Here is a 25075-nt window from a genome sequence, read left to right on the forward strand (position 1 = left end):
TGCCTAATTGGGAAGAGAATATAGGTGTCAACAGCAGTATGCTTCAGTGAGGTAGCACTATAAATCGGCAATAGTTACGGCCTATCACAAGGAGACTTAACACGAACATACCGCAGCCTCCCAAAACACACATATGCACTCACCACATGCATGCATATCGCAAACACAGGAGGCCGTCCTTAAATGAACTTAGCTGTTAATAGGAGGTTAAACAAATAAAACAAAACAAACAAAACAAAAACTGGAAGGGCCTATAGGTTTGTACCTTGTCAGTCCTACACCAATACTGGAAGGGACTATAGGTTTGTACCTTGTCAGTTCCACACCAATACTGGAAGGGACTCTAGGTTTGTACCTTGTCAGTCCCACACTAATACTGGAAGGGACTATAGGTTTGTACCTTGTCAGTCCCACACCATTACTGGAAGGGACTATAGGTTTGTACCCTGTCAGTCCTACACCAATACTGGAAGGGACTATAGGTTTGTACCTTGTTAGTTCCACACCAATACTGGAAGAGACTATATGTTTGTACCTTTCCTACAGTTCCACACCAATACTGGAAGGGACTATAGGTTTGTACCTTGTTAGTTCCACACCAATACTGGAAGAGACTATATGTTTGTACCTTTCCTACAGTTCCACATCAATACTGGAAGGGACTATATGTTTGTACCGTGTCTACAGTTCCACACCAATACTGGAAGGGACTATAGGTTTGTACCTTGTCAGTCCCACACCATTACTGGAAGGGACTATAGGTTTGTACCTTGTCAGTCCTACACCAATACTGGAAGGGACTATAGGTTTGTACCTTGTCAGTCCTACACTAATACTGGAAGGGACTATAGGTTTGTGCCTTGTCAGTCCTACACCAATACCAGAAGGGATTATAGGTTTGTACCTTGTCAGTCCCACACCAATACTGGAAGGGACTATAGGTTTGTACCTTGTCAGTTCCACACCAATACTGGAAGGGACTATAGGTTTGTACCTTGTCAGTCCTACACCAATACTGGAAGGGACTATAGGTTTGTACCTTGTCAGTTCCACACCAATACTGGAAGGGACTATAGGTTTGTACCTTGTCAGTCCTACACCAATACTGGAAGGGACTATAGGTTTGTACCTTGTCATTTCCACACCAATACTGGAAGGGACTATAGGTTTGTACCTTGTCAGTACTACACCAATACTGGAAGGGACTATAGGTTTGTACCTTGTCAGTCCTACACCAATACTGGAAGGGACTATAGGTTTGTACCTTGTCAGTTCCACACCAATACTGGAAGGGACTATAGGTTTGTACCTTGTCAGTCCTACACCAATACTGGAAGGGACTATAGGTTTGTACCTTGTCAGTTCCACACCAATACTGGAAGGGACTATAGGTTTGTGCCTTGTCAGTTCCACACCAATACTGGAAGGGACTATAGGTTTGTACCTTGTCAGTCCTACACCAATACTGGAAGGGACTATAGGTTTGTACCTTGTCAGTTCCACAACAATACTGGAAGGGACTATAGGTTTGTACCTTGTCAGTCCCACACTAACACTGGAAGGGACTATAGGTTTGTACCTTGTCAGTCCTACACCAATACTGGAAGGGACTATAGGTTTATACCTTGTCAGTCCTACACCAATACTGGAAGGGACTATAGGTTTGTACCTTGTCAGTTCCACACCAATACTGGAAGGGACTATAGGTTTGTACCTTGTCAGTTCCACACCAATACTGGAAGGTACTATAGGTTTGTACCCTGTCAGTCCTACACCAATACTGGAAGGGACTATAGGTTTGTACCTTGTCAGTCCCACACCAATACTGGAAGGTACTATAGGTTTGTACCCTGTCAGTCCTACACCAATACTGGAAGGGACTATAGGTTTGTACCTTGTCAGTCCCACACCAATACCGGAAGGGACTATAGGTTTGTGCCTTGTCAGTCCTACACCAATATCAGAAGGGACTATAGGTTTGTACCTTGTCAGTCCCACACCAATACTGGAAGGGACTATAGGTTTGTACCCTGTCAGTCCCACCCCAATACCAGAAAGGACTATAGGTTTGTACCTTGTCAGTCCTACACCAATACTGGAAGGGACTCTAGGTTTGTACCCTGTCAGTCCTACACCAATACTGGAAGGGACTATAGGTTTGTACCTTGTCAGTCCTACACTAATATTGGAAGGCCTCTAGGTTTGTACCTTGTCAGTTACTCAACAATACTGGAAGGGACTATAGGTTTGTACCTTGTCAGTTACTCAACAATACTGGAAGGGACTATAGGTTTGTACCTTGTCAGTTCCACACCAATCCTGGAAGGGACTATAGGTTTGTACCTTGTCAGTCCCACACCAATACTGGAAGGGACTATAGGTTTGTGCCTTGTCAGTCCTACACCAATACCAGAAGGGACTATAAGTTTGTACCTTGTCAGTCCCACACCAATACTGGAAGGGACTATAGGTTTGTACCCTGTCAGTCAAACCCCAATACCAGAAAGGACTATAGGTTTGTACCTTGTCAGTCCTACACCAATACTGGAAGAGACTATAGGTTTGTACCTTGTCAGTCCACAACCATATACTGGAAGGGACTATAGGTTTGTACCCTTGTCAGTCCTACACCAATACTTGGAAGGGACTATAGGTTTGTACCTTGTCAGTCCCACACCAATATTGGAAGGGACTATAGGTTGTACCTTTTACAGTCCTACACCAATACTGGAAGGGACTATAGGTTTGTACCTTGTCAGTCCTACACCAATACTGGAAGGGACTATAGGTTTTGTACCTTGTCAGTCCTACACCAATACTGGAAGGGACTATAGGTTTGTACCTTGTCAGTCCCTACACCAATACTGGAAGGGACTATAGGTTTGTACCTTGTCAGTCCTACACCAATACTGGAAGGGACTATAGGTTTGTAGCCTTGTCAGTCCTACACCAATACTGGAAGGGACTATAGGTTTGTGCCTTGTCAGTCCACACCAATACTGGAAGGGACTATAGGTTTGTAGCCTTGTCAGTCCGACACCAATACTGGAAGGGACTATAGGTTTGTATCTTGTCTACAGTTCCACACCTATACTGGAAGGGACTATAGGTTTGTACCTTGTCAGTTCCACACCAATACTGGAAGGGACTATAGGTTTGTACCTTGTCAGTCCTACACCAATACTGGAAGGGACTATAGGTTTGTACCTTGTCAGTTCCACACCAATACTGGAAGGGACTATAGGTTTGTACCTTGTCAGTACTACACTAATACTGGAAGGGACTATAGGTTTGTACCTTGTCAGTCCTACACCAATACTGGAAGGGACTATAGGTTTGTACCTTGTCAGTTCCACACCAATACTGGAAGGGACTATAGGTTTGTACCTTGTCAGTCCTACACCAATACTGGAAGGGACTATAGGTTTGTACCTTGTCAGTTCCACACCAATACTGGAAGGGACTATAGGTTTGTGCCTTGTCAGTTCCACACCAATACTGGAAGGGACTATAGGTTTGTACCTTGTCAGTCCTACACCAATACTGGAAGGGACTATAGGTTTGTACCTTGTCAGTTCCACAACAATACTGGAAGGGACTATAGGTTTGTACCTTGTCAGTCCCACACTAACACTGGAAGGGACTATAGGTTTGTACCTTGTCAGTCCTACACCAATACTGGAAGGGACTATAGGTTTGTACCTTGTCAGTCCTACACCAATACTGGAAGGGACTATAGGTTTGTACCTTGTCAGTTCCACACCAATACTGGAAGGGACTATAGGTTTGTACCTTGTCAGTTCCACACCAATACTGGAAGGTACTATAGGTTTGTACCCTGTCAGTCCTACAACAATACTGGAAGGGACTATAGGTTTGTACCTTGTCAGTCCCACACCAATACTGGAAGGTACTATAGGTTTGTACCCTGTCAGTCCTACACCAATACTGGAAGGGACTATAGGTTTGTACCTTGTCAGTCCCACACCAATACCGGAAGGGACTATAGGTTTGTGCCTTGTCAGTCCTACACCAATATCAGAAGGGACTATAGGTTTGTACCTTGTCAGTCCCACACCAATACTGGAAGGGACTATAGGTTTGTACCCTGTCAGTCCCACCCCAATACCAGAAAGGACTATAGGTTTGTACCTTGTCAGTCCTACACCAATACTGGAAGGGACTCTAGGTTTGTACCCTGTCAGTCCTACACCAATACTGGAAGGGACTATAGGTTTGTACCTTGTCAGTTCCACACCAATACTGGAAGGCCTCTAGGTTTGTACCTTGTCAGTTCCACACCAATACTGGAAGGGCCTCTAGGTTTGTACCTTGTCAGCCCTACACTAATACTGGAAGGGACTATAGGTTTGTACCTTGTCAGTTCCACACCAATCCTGGAAGGGACTATAGGTTTGTACCTTGTCAGTTCCACACCAATACTGGAAGGGACTATAGGTTTGTACCTTGTCAGTCCTACACTAATATTGGAAGGGACTATAGGTTTGTACCTTGTCAGTTACTCAACAATACTGGAAGGGACTATAGGTTTGTACCTTGTCAGTTACTCAACAATACTGGAAGGGACTATAGGTTTGTACCTTGTCAGTTCCACACCAATCCTGGAAGGGACTATAGGTTTGTACCTTGTCAGTCCCACACCAATACTGGAAGGGACTATAGGTTTGTGCCTTGTCAGTCCTACACCAATACCAGAAGGGACTATAAGTTTGTACCTTGTCAGTCCCACACCAATACTGGAAGGGACTATAGGTTTGTACCCTGTCAGTCAAACCCCAATACCAGAAAGGACTATAGGTTTGTACCTTGTCAGTCCTACACCAATACTGGAAGAGACTATAGGTTTGTACCTTGTCAGCCCTACACCAATACTGGAAGGGACTATAGGTTTGTACCTTGTCAGTCCCACACCAATACTGGAAGGGACTCTAGGTTTGTACCTTGTCAGTCCCACACCAATACTGGAAGGGACTATAGGTTTGTACCTTGTCAGTCCCACACCATTACTGGAAGGGACTATAGGTTTGTACCCTGTCAGTCCTACACCAATACTGGAAGGGACTATAGGTTTGTACCTTGTCAGTCCTACACCAATACTGGAAGGGACTATAGGTTTGTACCCTGTCTACAGTTCCACACCTATACTGGAAGGGACTATAGGTTTGTACCTTGTCAGTCCCACACCAATATTGGAAGGGACTATAGGTTTGTACCTTGTCAGTCCCACACCAATATTGGAAGGGACTATAGGTTTGTACCTTGTCAGTCCTACACCAATACTGGAAGGGACTATAGGTTTGTACCTTGTCAGTCCTACACCAATACCAGAAGGGACTATAGGTTTGTACCTTGTCAGTCCTACACCAATACTGGAAGGGACTATAGGTTTGTACCTTGTCAGTCCCACACCAATACTGGAAGGGACTATAGGTTTGTACCTTGTCAGTCCTACACCAATACTGGAAGGGACTATAGGTTTATGCCTTGTCAGTTCCACACCAATACTGGAAGGGACTATAGGTTTGTGCCTTGTCAGTCCGACACCAATACTGGAAGGGACTATAGGTTTGTATCTTGTCAGTCCCACACCAATACTGGAAGGGACTATAGGTTTGTACCTTGTCAGTTCCACACCAATACTGGAAGGGACTATCGGTTTGTACCTTGTCAGTCCCACACCAATACTGGAAGGGACTATAGGTTTGTACCTTGTCAGTCCTACACCAATACTGAAAGGGACTATAGGTTTGTACCTTGTCAGTCCTACACCAATACTGGAAGGGACTATAGGTTTATGCCTTGTCAGTTCCACACCAATACTGGAAGGGACTATAGGTTTGTACCTTGTCAGTCCTACACTAATACTGGAAGGGACTATAGGTTTGTGCCTTGTCAGTTCCACACTAATACTGGAAGAGACTATAGGTTTGTACCTTGTCAGTCCAACACCAATACTGGAAGGGACTATAGGTTTGTACCTTGTCAGTCCTACAACAATACTGGAAGGGACTATAGGTTTGTACCTTGTCAGTTCCACACCAATACTGGAAGGGACTATAGGTTTGTACCTTGTCAGTCCTGCAACATTACTGGAAGGGACTATAGGTTTGTACCTTGTCAGTCCTACACTAATACTGGAAGGGACTATAGGTTTGTGCCTTGTCAGTTCCACACTAATACTGGAAGAGACTATAGGTTTGTACCTTGTCAGTCCAACACCAATACTGGAAGGGGCTATAGGTTTGTACCTTGTCAGTCCTACAACAATACTGGAAGGGACTATAGGTTTGTACCTTGTCAGTTCCACACCAATGCTGGAAGGGACTATAGGTTTGTACCTTGTCAGTCCTGCAACATTACTGGAAGGGACTATAGGTTTGTACCTTGTCAGTTCCACACCAATAGTACAAGATGGGATCAACTATATAAGATTTTTACTTTGTCAGTCCCTCATCTTTACTTCCAGAGGAAACCTTAGGTTTTACTCTGTCAGTGCCATAGGGGGACTATATGTTAGTAACTTGAAAATGAAGGTTCGTGCACTACTCATCAAGTCTTTTTTATAAGCTTCAGATTAATTAACCTGGTAATTATAAAGAGAAAAGTTTCTGTGTGAAATCTTCTTTAATCAAATTGAATTTTTATGTACAACTATTACTGAGTTGGTAGAAGTAGGTTTCCTGACAGGAATGAAATTTTTGTTGAAACTGATTATCCAAATGCTAATAAATTTAAACAATTTGATCAAGCATGGGACTGTGTGTAACTGTAAGAGTTAAGATCCCTAGCTGTACTTTAAAGAGGCTATTTATCTATTTGATGCCCATGACATGTTACATGTCAAAATTTTTGTTTGGAGAATGTAATGGCAAAGATATGTAACAAAATGTCCAGTGAACAAATTCAAAATAAGCTAGGGCTATATATTTAGAAATCATGATTCAGTAAAGCATGTTGTAATTTAAGTATGCAGTACAATTGCTCTGGTATGTGTGAAAACAGACTGATTTAGAGTTAGATCAGAACTCTATTGTCAGGATAGCAGTAGATATAGGCTTTAATTTGATGGCCAATTCTCATGCCAACTGAAAAAAACTGATGTCAATTTAATTAAGATTTGTGCCCCATTTTCCCAAGCCTTGGCAAACTTCTAACATTCTGCAATAGAATAGCACCCGCTGGTATTTGCTTACCTCGATAAAACCCAAACATGATCTGTTGAATACCGATTGATTATTCTTGTATAATGCAAAAGAGATTTCATGAAAGCAAAGGATTGTTTTTAAAACCTGTTCTTGTTGGTTGTGATGTCGGAGCCAGTACATCAATATGTACGACACTAGTCTGATGGGCATGCCAATACCTCTAGAACTTAGTTCATATTTTACAGCAAAAACAATTAATCTTAACCTGACATGAGCGGATCACGGTTCTTAGTTACGCTACATAAACCTGAGAATAAGTTATTACATATCCCAGAGAAAAGTATGTCTCCCTCCCAGTTTAAACGTTTGAAATGCTTTATTCTATTTTACAGCTCAATTGGAATTTTGTACTTTTGTGATTGTAGATTTAGATTTTTCGAGTCCATTTGCTTCAAAGTTGATTTAAATTCTATTGATATTGTTTTTCGAATGAATATCTGAGATTTGGATTCTAGATTTGATTTTAATTAATCATTTGCCCCTTAGCTACATTCCAAGTTTATTTGAAATGTAACGCATTAAGCTTACTCACAGTTTAACAGATTTTCCTAAGTTTATATTTTCCTCATACGTTTGTGCCTATTTGTGTACAGTTTTATGTTTCATATCCCAAGTTTTTATAATTTATTTGAATCTTTGAATATTTTTTGTAAAGTTCAATTCAACTCTAGAGACATTAGATTAATTTTTATTCATAGTTTAAATTATTTATAAAATAATTTTTATGTTGGTCGCAAGAACTATTTAATGATTTTTAGTCAGAATTTCAAAGCTGATAGACCTGGAAAAAGCATAGTTTGGTAAAAAATGTTTCCTTTAATTATTTTTGCAAAATCTCAAAATCATCAAATTCTGCTTCTCCAAATATCCCACAATGCATATTACATACAATACCAATCCCACCAGGAGGATGAATCATGTAAAAAAGATAATCCAAATCAGACTGGATCATTCCGACCCCGCTGGGGTTACCAAGCTCCTAATTCATTACAAACCATACCTTCCTGATAAAAAACAGATTTTATTGCAGTTACTGCTTTTCAAAATATTCAAAACTTGTGTAATTATCCAGTAAGAATGGGTGGTTAAATTCACAGGTACATTGTGAAAGAACAAACAACTGGCCTTGAACATTTAAAAAAAAACCAAAACCACATGTTGGAATTAGGAGATTTTAGTACAGTGTGTTTCGTTGATGTTATTTCTCCATTTCTGCTCTAAAGCACCAGATACCAAATATTTTCACGCTAATGATTCCTCTGTGTATTTGTCTCTTCATTGTCTGACCTTGAACTGTTTACCATAGACCAGACTGCAAGGTCAAGGCTTTGTACATGCAGCTCACAAGTGTCCAGGATAGGATAAAGTATTGATATTGTTTTAATGTAATCGATCATTGAAGTTAGAAAATAATGAAATCCATGCTGCCAATCCTGAAACTGCAAAATCAAACAATATTTTTCTTGTTCAGGCCAATAATTTGTGATTGTTACCTAACTCTCTGTAAATATCAATTAAGTATTCTCAACTGTTTTCTTAGGAAAACTGCTGGAAAAAAAGTTGACTGCTGACTGGCATGGAACATCCATACTGGCCCCAGTATTCAATTAAGCAATGAACAGCGGTTTTAATGTTGTTATTGTCGATATGGCAGCAATATGTATGTTGGGCAAATGGCATGGAAACCCGTTAGGGTTCCCATGCTACATTTGCCCACCATACATCTTACTGCCATATCGACTATAACAACATTAAAACCACTGTTCAATACTTATATTTACATTATCTTACCATTTCCATCAACTTTGAAAAAAGCTGAACCAACAAACAAAAAATCTCGCCTTTTTTAATGTCCCATGACCCACTGGGTGTTATAGCCTGAGGCACTGGATGTTATATGCATATGATGGCAACTGCCTCTTAGCATTGTGTCAATGGGGAAATGCGGAGCAAATGTAAATATATGATTATGATGAAACATTTCTCTGGTTGCAATTGACAATGTCTGCTACAGGACGGTTTGGGGATATATTCTGGCCTATAATTGGTTATTTTTGGTCATTCAGATAACAAAACAGTTACGTCAGGATGCAACGTTGCATTTAGGTTGTAGTAATGTTGCAAATGAAAGTTTGGGGAACGTTTTCATATAACGTTACCACAACGTTACTGAGTTACAATGTGGCAATTTTTTATTTACGTTGTAGAGACGTTGTGACAACGTCGTATTATTTTAATTTCTACTATAGTTACCTATTATGTACAACAAAAACTCAAGTTTTTTTAAACAGTATTTTAATGTCTTTATTTCCATGTGTCCATGTGCTTGCACTCCTCCCATCACTCCTATCTGATGTCTCTGATTACCTCGGTGCATCCAGTTATCACCATTTAATCTGTAAAGAAAAAATCAAAACAATAATTATTGATATATAATAAATCATAACATGTCCGATCTGTTTGTAAATTCACACAAGTCAAAATCAAACGCAGTGTAATAAACAAAATACGAATCATAAAGAAGTTACCTTGAATTACTGATCTGTATTCGGGAAGAAAGCTGATTCCATATGTTATTTTGAAAGCAAATACATAATCCAGTACAGCAAGTCAACAGTCCGATTGAAATGTGTGTGTGTAGGCCCACGTGTGTTTGCAGAACAAAGAACCGGAAGTTAAAATTACCGCGCAAATATCAATACTGTTTTTTCCTCTCTTTATCTATTTCTTTTCCCGAAAAAAATTGCTACGGTGTCAACCAAAACATGATATTTTCATGCAGTTAAAACTGAAATTAAAGTCGTTTTAAAAAATGTTTTTGAAATGAATGTGAATGTTTGTATTGCCCCCTGACGGATAGATATTGCAACATAAAGGGAGGTAACACCGATTTGTTATCGTAACCCCGTAAGTTCGAGTTTGATAACATTTATTGGTATAAAAGGAGGTCTAACAGCAAAATTGGATCAGGAAAGGATCAATGATCGATATTATATTATAAGGGCACATTATAGGCGACGTAGGTTGCTTTTAAACTAATCTAAACATATTCGTTATTGACAAATAAAATTTCGAGCCAATTAGATAATTAAATTTATCATGAAATATGATGTTTTCGTTCGGTATGTCTTTGGCATTTGTGTAAACTTGCAAGCCGTTTAAAATAAACAACAAATACACAAAGTTTGCATTAAACCATCATATGCTTTTCAACAGGTTTTGGGTCTCTGACCTGACTTCTCAGGTTTTCTGATAGAATCCCTTTAACTTCATAATTAAGACCATGTGGTGACACTGGAACAAGACTAATATATTGATGAAACTGCTTTCAAACATATTCTTATAAAAAAAAATTCATAAAGACCAGCATCTCAATTAAGGGTCTAAAGTAAACTTTGTTTTTGATTCCTCCGTACATAAAAATAAAAAAGCATAAAAGGATGTCATCTCAGGAATATATTCCATTAACTAGTGGTGATATGACCAAGGCTCACCAGTGATGTAGTCCACTGTTAAAGATTAACTAGTGGTGATATGACCAAGGCTCACCAGTGATGTAGTCCACTGTTAAAGATTAACTAGTGGTGATATGACCAAGGCTCACCAGTGATGTAGTCCACTGATAAAGATTAACTAGTGGTGATATGACCAAGGCTCACCAGTGATGTAGTCCACTGTTAAAGATTAACTAGTGGTGATATGACCAAGGCTCACCAGTGATGTAGTCCACTGTTAAAGATTAACTAGTGGTGATATGACCAAGGCTCACCAGTGATGTAGTCCACTGATAAAGATTAACTAGTGGTGATATGACCAAGGCTCACCAGTGATGTAGTCCACTGTTAAAGATTAACTAGTGGTGATATGACCAAGGCTCACCAGTGATGTAGTCCACTGATAAAGATTAACTAGTGGTGATATGACCAAGGCTCACCAGTGATGTAGTCCACTGATAAAGATTAACTAGTGGTGACATGACCAAGGCTCACCAGTGATGTAGTCCACTGATAAAGATTAACTAGTGGTGATATGACCAAGGCTCACCAGTGATGTAGTCCACTGATAAATATTAACTAGTGGTGATATGACCAAGGCTCACCAGTGATGTAGTCCAATGATAAATATTAACTAGTGGTGATATGACCAAGGCTCACCAGTGATGTAGTCCACTGATAAAGATTAACTAGTGGTGATATGACCAAGGCTCACCAGTGATGTAGTCCACTGATAAATATTAACTAGTGGTGACATGACCAAGGCTCACCAGTGATGTAGTCCACTGATAAAGATTAACTAGTGGTGACATGACCAAGGCTCACCAGTGATGTAGTCCACTGATAAATATTAACTAGTGGTGATATGACCAAGGCTCACCAGTGATGTAGTCCAATGATAAATATTAACTAGTGGTGATATGACCAAGGCTCACCAGTGATGTAGTCCACTGATAAAGACTAACTAGTGGTGATATGACCAAGGCTCACCAGTGATGTAGTCCACTGATAAAGATTAACTAGTGGTGATATGACCAAGGCTCACCAGTGATGTAGTCCACTGTTAAAGATTAACTAGTGGTGATATGACCAAGGCTCACCAGTGATGTAGTCCACTGATAAAGATTAACTAGTGGTGATATGACCAAGGCTCACCAGTGATGTAGTCCACTGATAAAGATTAACTAGTGGTGACATGACCAAGGCTCACCAGTGATGTAGTCCACTGATAAAGATTAACTAGTGGTGATATGACCAAGGCTCACCAGTGATGTAGTCCACTGATAAATATTAACTAGTGGTGATATGACCAAGGCTCACCAGTGATGTAGTCCAATGATAAATATTAACTAGTGGTGATATGACCAAGGCTCACCAGTGATGTAGTCCACTGATAAAGATTAACTAGTGGTGATATGACCAAGGCTCACCAGTGATGTAGTCCACTGATAAATATTAACTAGTGGTGACATGACCAAGGCTCACCAGTGATGTAGTCCACTGATAAAGATTAACTAGTGGTGATATGACCAAGGCTCACCAGTGATGTAGTCCACTGATAAATATTAACTAGTGGTGATATGACCAAGGCTCACCAGTGATGTAGTCCAATGATGAATATTAACTAGTGGTGATATGACCAAGGCTCACCAGTGATGTAGTCCACTGATAAAGATTAACTAGTGGTGATATGACCAAGGCTCACCAGTGATGTAGTCCACTGATAAATATTAACTAGTGGTGACATGACCAAGGCTCACCAGTGATGTAGTCCACTGATAAAGATTAACTAGCGGTGATATGACCAAGGCTCACCAGTGATGTAGTCCACTGACAAATATTAACTAGTGGTGACATGACCAAGGCTCACCAGTGATGTAGTCCACTGATAAATATTAACTAGCGGTGATATGACCAAGGCTCACCAGTGATGTAGTCCACTGATAAAGATTAACTAGTGGTGATATGATCAAGCCTCACCAGTGATGTAGTCCACTGATAAATATGATAGTGGTGATATAGTGTGATATTCGAAATCCAAAAGTGAAACTGAGACATTTTCTTCCTTGTATTTCTCTGTAAAAGAATAGGAACCTTATATATATCTTTTTTCATAGAAGTATTAAAGTTTGACTATAAGGGTGATAATCATGTGACTAGAAATCTTATGTATCATAACCCAAATTGAATTGTCTACTCACTTTTTTTGTGAGGGACTAGACATGAAATATTTATAGAATTTTGTCTGTAGATAACTATTTGATTCAGTACTAAGCCATGTAGGATGATTTGAGCTATGCACATCATTTTAAAGATGACAGTCATAAGCATATGAATATGATTGCAGACAACTTATTGCCAAGAGCCCAGACAGATAATTAGAGAATTCCGTTGAGAAACGTTAGGTATTTCCACAAATGTCAGTATTTCTGTGAGGTCAGGTTGTACCATGTACATATGTATGTTTATATATATATATATATATATACAGCCTAGGGTGTGGTATTCCAAGGTACATCACTGCTTCCAGGTAGGACTGACCTTAATCATGGCATTGAACAGTCAATCATTAATTAGATTGAGGTATTGTATACCTTCAGGTGTGGTATTGTCTGAGAATTGTCATTATTGTTTTATATGTATACCGCCTGTAACGAAGACCAAGACATTTTGGAGATGCATGTAAGAGTTTATACAGGGGCAAGTCAGTTTTTTAACCTTGTCTTGTCTATGATGTCCAGTCAGCTAGTAAACTATATATAATGTAATGGTCATTAGTGAGTAAATCATATTGTATGTTCATAATATCTTATTAATTCCATGATATCATAATTATTATATGATAAAAAAAGACTACATTTACATCATAAACAGATGTATTACAATGGCACCATTCTTCAGTCATGTACACTAGCCTATAATATACACAATTTCTTATTCTCAGTGATATTTTTATGATCTCCCAAATCTGTGTCAGACAGTTCCACTCATAATTAATACGGAAATACTTGGCATCATTTGACCTACTATAGGACACATGTACTTTAGAGGGTATATAGGAGATGTAGATAACATTGCTCTGTCCATCCTTACAAATCATTACTGTCTACAGATATTATTTGCGGAACAAAGCAAGAGTGCAACTCACTTCGCAAACCAAACGCCACACCTTTGTTAAACAAAACAAGATTTCAACACACTCTACCAACCAAGGACACCCCTGTTGAACAAGGCCAGAGTACCACTGATTTTGTCAACCAAGGAAACCCTTTTTGAACAAAATAAGATTTCAGTAAATTCTACCATCCAAGGACACCCTTGTTGATCAAAACAATGCATTGCATTTCAGCCTTCTTACAACAAAAACACCCTTGTTTAAAAAAAAATCCAGTCTTCAAACAGGAACAATATTAACCCTTCAGATTAACAGGGTCTGTTGTGTGACAACATTACACAGCTTCCAGTAACAAACCGCAATGAACCAAGGTTCATGGAAATGGTATTTGCTCAGTACTGGGATAAGGTGTTTTAAATAGATTAAATAGATTACCTTGACCTATATTTTTGCCAATTTCAATGCAAATTTCAAGATTGATGATACATTATGTTGGTACTACTAATTTCAGAATAATACAACAGTTCGAACAGTCAATTATGAGGTGCTGCGTTTGGTAGACAGGTAGGCTTGAGCAAGGAAAAAGGGACTAATGGACAGGTGTTAATGAGTAAGGAAAGAAAGACAGGTGGGAAGGAGTAAGGAAAGAAAGACAGGTGGGAATGAGTAAGGAAAGAAAGACAGGTGGGAATAAGTAAGGAAAGAAAGACAGGTGGGAAGGAGTAAGGAAAGAAAGACAGGTGGGAATGAGTAAGGAAAGAAAGACAGGTGGGAAGGAGTAAGGAAAGAAAGACAGGTGGGAATAAGTAAGGAAAGAAAGACAGGTGGGAAGGAGTAAGGAAAGAAAGACAGGTGGGAATAAGTAAGGAAAGAAAGACAGGTGGGAAGGAGTAAGGAAAGAAAGACAGGTGGGAATGAGTAAGGAAAGAAAGACAGGTGGGAATAAGTAAGGAAAGAAAGTCAGGTGGGAATGAGGAAGGAAAGAAAGACAGATGGGAAGGGGTAAGGAAAGAAAGACAGATGGGAAGGGGTAAGGAAAGAAAGACAGGTGGGAATGTGTAAGGAAAGAAAGACAGGTGGGAATGTGTAAGGAAAGAAAGACAGGTGGGAAGAGGGTAAGGAAAAAAAGACAGGTGGGAATGAGTAAGGAAAGAAAGACAGGTGGGAATGAGTAAGGAAAGAAAGACAGGTGGGAAGAGGGTAAGGAAAAAAAGACAGGTGGGAATGAGTAAGGAAAGAAAGACAGGTGGGAATGAGTAAGGAAAGAAAGACAGGTGGGAAGGGGTAAGGAAAGAAAGACAGGTGGGAATGAGTAAGGAAAGAAAGACAGGTGGGAATGAGTAAGGAAAGAAAGACAGGTGGGAATGAGTAAGGAAAGAAAGACAGGTGGGAAGAGGGTAAGGAAAAAAAGACAGGTGGGAATGAGTAAGGAAAGAAAGACAGGTGGGAATGAGTAAGGAAAGAAAGACAGGTGGGAAGAGGGTAAGGAAAAAAAGACAGGTGGGAATGAGTAAGGAAAGAAAGACAGGTGGGAATGAGTAAGGAAAGAAAGACAGGTGGGAATGAGTAAGGAAAGAAAGACAGGTGGGAAGAGGGTAAGGAAAAAAAAGACAGGTGGGAATGAGTAAGGAAAGAAAGACAGGTGGGAATGAGTAAGGAAAGAAAGACAGGTGGGAAGGGGTAAGGAAAGAAAGACAGGTGGGAATGAGTAAGGAAAGAAAGACAGGTGGGAAGGGGGTAAGGAAAAAAAGACAGGTGGGAATGAGTAAGGAAAGAAAGACAGGTGGGAATGAGTAAGGAAAGAAAGACAGGTGGGAATGAGTAAGGAAAGAAAGACAGGTGGGAATGAGTAAGGAAAGAAAGACAGGTGGGAATGAGTAAGGAAAGAAAGACAGGTGGGAATGGGTAAGGAAAGAAAGACAGGTGGGAATGAGTAAGGAAAGAAAGACAGGTGGGAAGGGGTAAGGAAAGAAAGACAGGTGGGAATGAGTAAGGAAAGAAGACAGGTGGGAAGAGGGTAAGGAAAAAAAGACAGGTGGGAATGAGTAAGGAAAGAAAGACAGGTGGGAATGAGTAAGGAAAGAAAGACAGGTGGGAAGAGGGTAAGGAAAAAAAGATAGGTGGGAATGAGTAAGGAAAGAAAGACAGGTGGGAAGGGGTAAGGAAAGAAAGACAGGTGGGAATGAGTAAGGAAAGAAAGACAGGTGGGAATGGGTAAGGAAAGAAAGACAGGTGGGAAGGGGTAAGGAAAGAAAACAGGTAGACAGGTAGGCAGGGGTAAGGAAAGAAAGACAGGTGGAAATGAGTAAGGAAAGAAAGACAGGTGGGAAGAGGGTAAGGAAAAGAAGACAGGTGGGAATAAGTAAGGAAAGAAAGACAGGTGGGAAAAGGGTAAGGAAAGAAAGACAGGTGGGAAGAGGGTAAGGAAAGAAAGACATATGGGAAGGAATAAGGAAAGAAAGACAGGTAGACAGGTGGGAAGGAGTAAGGAAAGACAAACCATTATACATGTGGGAAGGAGTAAGGAAAGACAAACCATTATACATGTGGGAAGGAGTAAGGAAAGACAAACCATTAGACAGGTGGGAAGGAGTAAGGAAAGACAAACCATTAGACATGTGGGAAGGAGTAAGGAAAGACAAACCATTATACATGTGGGAAGGAGTAAGGAAAGACAAACCATTCGACATGTGGGAAGGAGTAAGGAAAGACAAACCATTATACATGTGGGAAGGAGTAAGGAAAGACAAACCATTAGACATGTGGGAAGGAGTATGGAAAGACAAACCATTATACATGTGGGAAGGAGTAAGGAAAGACAAACCATTATACATGTGGGAAGGAGTAAGGAAAGACAAACCATTATACATGTGGGAATGAGTAAGGAAAGACAAACCATTATACATGTGGGAAGGAGTAAGGAAAGACAAACCATTTATACATGTGGAAGGAGTAAGGAAAGACAAACCATTAGACATGTGGGAAGGAGTAAGGAAAGACAAACCATTTTACATGTGGGAATGAGTAAGGAAAGACAAACCATTATACATGTGGGAAGGAGTAAGGAAAGACAAACCATTATACATGTGGGAAGGAGTAAGGAAAGACAAACCATTAGACATGTGGGAAGGAGTAAGGAAAGACAAACCATTATACATGTGGGAAGGAGTAAGGAAAGACAAACCATTTTATATGTGGGAAGGAGTAAGGAAAGACCAACCATTATACATATGGGAAGGAGTAAGGAAAGACAAACCATTTTATATGTGGGAAGGAGTAAGGAAAGACAAACCATTAGACAGGTGGGAAGGAGTAAGGAAAGACAAACTATCATACATGTGGGAATGAGTAAGGAAAGACAAACCATTATACATGTGGGAAGGAGTAAGGAAAGACAAACCATTTTACATGTGGAAAGGAGTAAGGAAAGACAAAACATTTTATATATGTGGGAAGGAGTAAGGAAAGACAAACCATTTTACATGTGGGAAGGAGTAAGGAAAGACAAACCATTTTACATGTGGAAAGGAGTAAGGAAAGACAAACCATTTTATATGTGGGAAGGAGTAAGGAAAGAAAGATTATTATACAGGTGGGAATATGCTTGCTATGCCTTTCTGCATGTTGTAAGGGGCCCACAGCAGTGTTGAGATTGAGATAAATCGGGCCAACTTCTGTAGATATAGGGCATGTATCAACATTAAAGAAACAAATATAGGGTCTAGTAAGTTAGAACCATGTTGATTGTTGTATACATTGTTACAAATATATGTAAATTCCACTGCCACACTTGACATACATGTTTGAATTTTATCTCTGATGCACGATATACATGTTCTATCATGTTAGTTTAGCAGCTTATGATGAATAATAACCTATACCTGGTATCTATTTCAGCTTTGAACAGAATGAGATTGATGTAGACTTACATAGATGTTGCTGTTTGTGTCTTTCCAGGATCCAGATGCGGCCTGAGATTGTGGCATACAGAGAAATATGTGGCAAAGGTTCATGTCTTAACTGGTTGAATGTGTTCAGACGTCGGAGAGTGAGAGAGTTCCAGGCCTTTTCTCGAGTGTAGCAAAAACTACTAAGAGGTGAAAAGTCAAAATCTGTATTGGAGAAATAGTCAAGAGTACGACAGAGCAAGAATTTTTATGTGGACATAGTATAATTTATGTTCACTAGTTGATATGTTCACTAGTTGATATGTTCACTAGTTGATATTAGATCATGAGGACCTTATTTACTGTGGGGAAAGGTTATGACTGTCTAGGGTGAAAGGTCACATCTTGACCATGGTTAAAGTTTGCAACTTAACAACGGTGAAAAGTCACCTGGCAATATACTTAGGTCTTTAGTACAGTTTAACTTCCTTCTTAAGATGTCAATATCAATTTTAAATTCTCCAGACATCAGTATTTTGTAAGTTACACCATTTTTTCACATTTCATCCTGATACAAATTAGTCATTTCAGTGATGGTCTATCCTTAAGCACCAAATACTCTTCACTAAAACTTGTGATAGGCAGTGTAAACAGTAAGTATTTCATCATTGTACCCATTATTGCAAGAACTTTAGTTTCATATTAGAAATTTGTCACTTGCTCATATTTTTGTACAGATGAAGTATAAGTAATATAGATATTTCTTCACTGTCATCACTTTAGATAGAATTACCATCATTAATATTGTTGTCTTGTTGGGATGAGTTTCTTTGAATTGAGGTTATTAATGATCTCCAGGAATGTTGTTCATTAATAGGCAAAAAGTAGGCAACACATGTAAGGACATTGACACAGCTATTTCTTGTTATACAGAGTTCACATGAGTCCGTTTTTCCTGATGTTAATTCTATACATGTAAGGACATTGACACAGCTATTTCTTGTTATACAGAGTTCACATGATTCCGTTTTTCCTGATGTTAATTCTATACATGCTGCTAGGTTCTTTCTGTTTTTATAAGTTTTTATTTACTCTTTATACTTTGGTTTGCTTTTATTATTTCTAAGATAATTGCTCAATTTGTTGTGTTAAATTTGTTAAAGAACAAAAGATTGTATTATAATGATTATTTTGTGTGTTTTATGACCATCTTGTTTTGTGTTTAAAATATTTCATTGCTGGAGTTTGTATTATGGATAATACTTTTTAGGCTATCGCTGTTGACTTAATTGCAAATTCCAAAAAGAACAAAAATACTGGAATCCGATTTCCATCAATTTCAGAAAAAAACTGTTTAAATTAAATTAAAAATTACTAGCTAACTCCCCAGAGCCCTAAACCAATTGATTGTGTTATTGCCTTCACCTATTTCTGCATGGGATTATAGGAGGGAGTTTTTTCAAGTCATTGCCAGTTAGATAATAGATATGTATTACTTTCCATACTTCATAGCACATTTTCTCTGTCATAACTTCAAATTGATAAATATGTCATTAAAGTGATCAACCAATTCCAGGTTATATAACTTACCACACAGGTAAGGCATTGTCTTTGACCTCACCACTTATATGTTGTGTTTTACTTAAGGAGAAAACATTTTAGGCTGTGTTCTGTCCATGTTATTTCTTAACTAGAATCTGTTGAACATTGAAAAACTGTCTTTCCCAAAGGTGCTAATGACCTCCTGTATCAATGTCCTTTAGTTGTGTGAACAAAATCAGATATTATATTTGACATCAGGAAAATGGTAGTTCATTAGTTAGATTAGTGTAACATACACATAGAATGGGGATATTTAGTTTCCATATATATGTATTGGTGTACATAAAAAAGTAGGTTATGGAATATGTTATGATATGTACTTTACAGACCATTTGAAAACAAATAATGATTCGTCAAAACTAGGGGTTAACTGATATTCTGTGTAATATCAAATATCAAAGCTTTTCTAGAATGATATCAAGCATCATAGCTTTTCTATAATCAAAGTTAAGACTTTCATTTCTGTCACAGTTAAATGAATTTCATGAGATTGTGGAAGCTATGTGAGTACTAGAAGAATACGTATTTCAGACTTACCTTGACCCTAACAAGTAGCCCTCATAACGTTCCTGTGATCAATTTCCACCTCCAATGATATTCATCAACACTTTTTTTATTAAGGTAGAGAGTTCCTGCATACCACGTTGTCCAATAAAGGAGGTTTCCAAATTGTCTTTTCTGTCCTATATCAGTATAAATAAAATAGTCTTCATAATCCTGAACTCATTGGGATGAGATTTTGACACCTACCTTCAATGAATTAGATATTGCTTCATATTTATAAACAATTTGTGGAGCTTCATTTCATAACAAGGAAAACAGGGTAATGTAACTCAAAATATTGATAATGAGTTGAAATCACTGACATATTTCATTCATGTGGATATTTCTGTATTGTTAGCTAATATATTGACAGTCTTGCCTTGTTATTAACCGATCATTATCACTTAACAAAGTCCAATGTTCGGGCGAAACTAGTCTCCTTTGCCGTTGTGATTGATCTCTACTCTTACTAACAAATAGATATATTGATAGATGTTATATTGATAGATTTTATATTGCGTTTGCATCAACACGGGTAAAATAGTTGGAAACTGTTGAATCCTCGTTTTTATATCAAGGACAATATTGTTACTACCTTACTGATGGAAACTGCTATGCTATACTTAATGCCCTTGATCATAAAATACTAAACATGCTATTTGATGTGTGCAGTTCTGTTATATTAGCACAATCATATTTCTCAAGATACATTCAGATATTACATATTTGAAAATCAAGTCGTTATAACAAAATTAAACTTTCTATAGCGTAGACTGAAGTGTCCCTGGTAAAAAGAAACAAAAACAGTGTTCAGATCACAATTCTCAAGATACCGCCAGAAGTTCCTTGGTTGAAAATCAAGTCGTTTGAATAGCCTTAAACGTTCTGCAATGTACAATCATTCTCATCACATTCCTGAATTAAGTCTTAGGACAACAACCTTAACATTTCAACATGGGGATTAAAATCTTTTTGATAGGATACCTAAGCCAGTGTTAATAGGACACGTCTATGTGTGCAGAAAAAACTGGCCCACCAGGTTATTTGTCGACAAGAAATATTTATGATTACATCTTTAAAAAAACCTTGATGATATGTTCCTACTAATAACTGTTTATAGTTAGTGGATATTGTGAAATCAAAATCATCTTATAAGTCATATTTTTGTAGCGAGTTGAGCGTTATCGTAATATTGCAAGTATTGGGTTGACTTTTAGTACTGTTAATGAACAATGTATTTTCCTCACTAGATTTGATATGCATTTGATTAAAGATAGTGATTTGTCATCGCATGGAACAGTGAAAAGCCTGCTATTCTGAAAGTAGTTCTGTACAAGTCATGCGTTGCATTAACCAAACGTTGCTACTGCTGAATACTCCACCCATTTAGAAGTGGTTCCACACACTTTGTGCTGAGGACAGAACGATTTGTCGATTTTTTATTTGTGCCAGATTAGGCGGTTTTCTACTAAAGAATAATAGTCTTTGTTTCAGTCTTTATATTATTAAGGAAAATCATTGTGATGTCATTAAATTGCAAGACAGTTAAAGGAATAATGGATTAATGATTAAAATTTGACTTGTTGTTATGTAATATCTAATGTAAATAAGTATTATATCATTCCCGGCAATTCACAGTATATGTATTTTAATATTTAGTGTATACCTTATTTTAACCATAAGATTACACAGAAAGGAAAAAAGAAAGAAAAATACAACTTACGCCATATTCATGATGTATTTTTTCTGGTGTGTGTTTTTTCTCATTGTCATTCTTGACATGTATACAAGACAAATGCATCAAATGACCAACAATACAATACCCCTTGGGTGCCTCATATATTAGGTTTCATTTTGATTTCATTCATCACAGTTGTTGATTGGCTAGGCGTATGGATGACACTCATTGTTGTGGTCTGGTAGTCGAGGCCGGCACAGCATACAGCTCCATCACAGGTTCTGGTCCCGACTTTGTAACATAAGAAAGACTATAGCGGTCTGCTATGATTAATCTCCTATATCAGTTGTTATGTAGCACAATATAACGGCACACAACCAGGTCAATATGCTATCGCCCAAACCCAAGGGTTTATCTTTCCTCCTCCTCTTTACTTAATCCTCCAGATTCCTTTCAAAGGGATTAGTCTGTTATTTATAGAGAATGTAGATTAAGTTGTTTTGTACTTGGAGCAGTAATTGTGTGATGTTCATCGCTTTTTAAAACGTTGTGATTGGTATAGTTTTGCACGAATTGTTTGTGAGAAGAATCAAGAATGATGTGAAAATGGATTTTTGTAATTCTGCGTTGACCACGATATTATGTAGACAATGCGTACTTTCAGTACTTAGTTAAGATACCTTGTAACGGACTTAGTTCTGCAATCAAATACTATGATCTTTTTGTAAGCCTTTTCCCCCAGCACGTTACTTTGTGATAGACTCTATTGGTGCCGATGTCAAAGGAAAAGAGAAAGAATATTTATATTATGTAATATTGCTTCTAGTTTGCGTCATATTTTTGTGTATAAGATGAATTTGACATGTTGGATGGAACAGCGATGAACTTAAAAGAGGATAGTTCGTTACTGAAGGTTATATGTAAGAGATGAAAATTCTTTGGGGATAGTATTAAATCGCAAACAAATATATACATGAAGTTGATAAAACAAATACAGAAAAATCGTAACGAATGGTCTGTTTTATAATTTCCTGTAAATATATACTGGTATGTATTTAATTTGGCTACAGCTTTAAGTAACCCTTTAAAATAACAAACGAATTTCCTACGATAGAACATTTTCCGTCATCTATTCCAGCAAGAATTCAAACATTGTTTTAATATTTTATATATTGTTTCGACCTTGGATCAGTATTTTATCAAAGTTACTTAATATAGCGAAACTTGTGTTTTATGTCTGATGTGTTCAAATATCAAAAACTGAATCGCGTTGCCTGTAACTTCATCAAAGTGTCTATGGAAAAATAAACTCAACAAAGCATATGTGGATTTGTGAATCAAATTCTTTCGTTTTATTTTTATCATTATTAATTATGTTAATGAATTGTTTGATTTTGTTAATCCTGGCTGTTAAATAACATTGATGTTCGTTAATATATATTGTGACTACTCTTAAAACTTAGTAGAATAGTAGAACTGAACTATTGTTGACTATATTTTTCATTCTAGTCATATTCTATTAACTCACAGAATCCGAATCCTATGTGACAGCGATAGTGTAAACGATGTTATCATTTATTACTGTTATCATGGCCATAACCATAAAACACTGATGCCCATGCCAGTAGTCACGTGGGGTCGTGTTTTGACGATACGTTGGAAAGTTACAAGTTTAAGTGGGTTTTGAAAACATAACTCTGTCTGCGACGTCAGCAAATCTACTGGAAATGTTGCATTTAGACAAAATTTTTGTTGGTGTTCACGGAGGAAAATTATGAGTTAAGCTTAGATTGAAGTGTCTTTAATTTCCTGGTTTTTAATGTTGTTACTTTGTAACCATGGTCGCTGTACTTCTATACACCTATTGTTATACATGGTTCATGATGTTCAGTTCATGTTGGACGTTACAAGCCGAGTATAATATTTATAAAGGCAGTTATTTAAGAAAATGTACTTTTAGTTATCTTGTATATTTCATATTGAACATGTTTATTTTGAACCTATTTCTAAACTGCGATAAGGCACGCACTATCTGTTTTACATGTGGTAATTTTTGTCGGTATAATACTTACAAAGTGGCGTGCATTTCATGATCAATTGAGACACATTTCTCAGATAATCTTTAGACACATTTATCATGTTAAGCACTGAAGTTCGTCAGAGGAACATACTGCCAATGTCGCTCGGGGAGATGATGACTTTATATTGTCAAATTGATATTTCCTGTTTACACCAATGTACGTCGACGTGTGGGCTTTGTGGTGACAGTGTGGCCAAAGATGACATATTTCGCTTTTGTCACTGTTAGTAAAGTCAAGTCAAAGATAATACTAGTATGTGTGTTCTGTCTTTAATCTTCATTTATAATATCAATGATATATAATGCCGTTAATATGATTTTTATATAATATTTGCTTGTCTCTACTTTCTAATGATATTGCTAATTGCTCTTCGTATCGTACGGGCACTGAACTATACATACACACTTCAATATTTCTTTCATTCCAGTCAATGTACGTTTCATTTCATACACATTTACTTTGATCAAAACGCAATTTCACTTCTTTATTATAATGAATTCATAGAAAGGCAGTCATGCAGTCGAGATACGAACATAACCCTGTGAACACTTGATTTGTTTAGGGATTTGTGAGTTTATCGTCTCGCCTGGTTCACGTGTCGATATTCTGTGTGTATCTTGGATATAATATGGTAATTACACCATGTTGAACACTGTAATGTTATGGTAAGATGTTCTGTAAATGTGGAAGTCTATCAACATCGAAATATGAGGGATTTTGTGCTGTCATCTTTTTTTGTACGACGAGCAGGAGTAAGAGGGTGTAATGTATTTATTGTATATTATGGCGTCATTGATTTCTGAGTGGAAATGTGGTACTTCGATTGAGATTGGAGTATGTTTTCATATCTGTGTTAATATAATACTATATTAATTTCTATATAGGTTTTAACTTCTTTAATAAAACAACTATCACTATTGATATTGTTCCGTTTTATTTCTCAAGTGTTGTTTTTACTATTATTTTATTTTTCTATGTACAATGTTTGCATACATAAGTATCTGCGTATAAAACATAAATCAAAGTTCTGTAGGAACATCAGTTGTGCAGTGTAAAATAAATAGCTCACAAACTCATTTGATAAATGTTTTCGATATAAGCTGTTAAAATAAGTATTTTCGGGTAGTCTGATGGGGACAAATCCATACATGTTTTGCTGTATTGTAAGGTGATTTAGAGATGCACATTACTGACGGTTGAGAAAAATGAAAGTTTAAAACGCATATATGCAACTAAGCATACTATCGGAATTCATATTGGGTTAATTCGCATGTAAATGGTTTTTATTTGATACAGGCATGATAATTATATGCTAGTGGTGTGTTGGAGGTGATATAACCTCTTATGACCATGTAATGTATGGAGCAGCCGTTTCTGTATTTAGACATCTATGTTTTCTTATTCTTGTGGTATATGATCTTTATATAGATACCAGTTTATTCCTGGAAT

General features: G+C 37.8%; 1 protein-coding gene across 1 annotated transcript in view; it reads left to right on the forward strand.

The window, feature by feature from the left end:
* The window catches only part of LOC117325718 (probable palmitoyltransferase ZDHHC21), a 53839-nt gene extending 29294 nt beyond the window's left edge, over positions 1-24545 (forward strand). Inside the window, exon 8 of the mRNA XM_033882148.1 lies at positions 17793-24545. Coding sequence (XP_033738039.1) covers positions 17793-17916 — 124 coding nt within the window. The 3' untranslated portion in view covers positions 17917-24545. The remainder of the gene's footprint in view (positions 1-17792) is intronic.
* The last annotated feature ends 530 nt before the right edge of the window (positions 24546-25075 follow it).

Source organism: Pecten maximus, chromosome 4 (assembly GCF_902652985.1).
Source record: "Pecten maximus chromosome 4, xPecMax1.1, whole genome shotgun sequence".
NCBI classification, from domain to species: domain Eukaryota; kingdom Metazoa; phylum Mollusca; class Bivalvia; order Pectinida; family Pectinidae; genus Pecten; species Pecten maximus.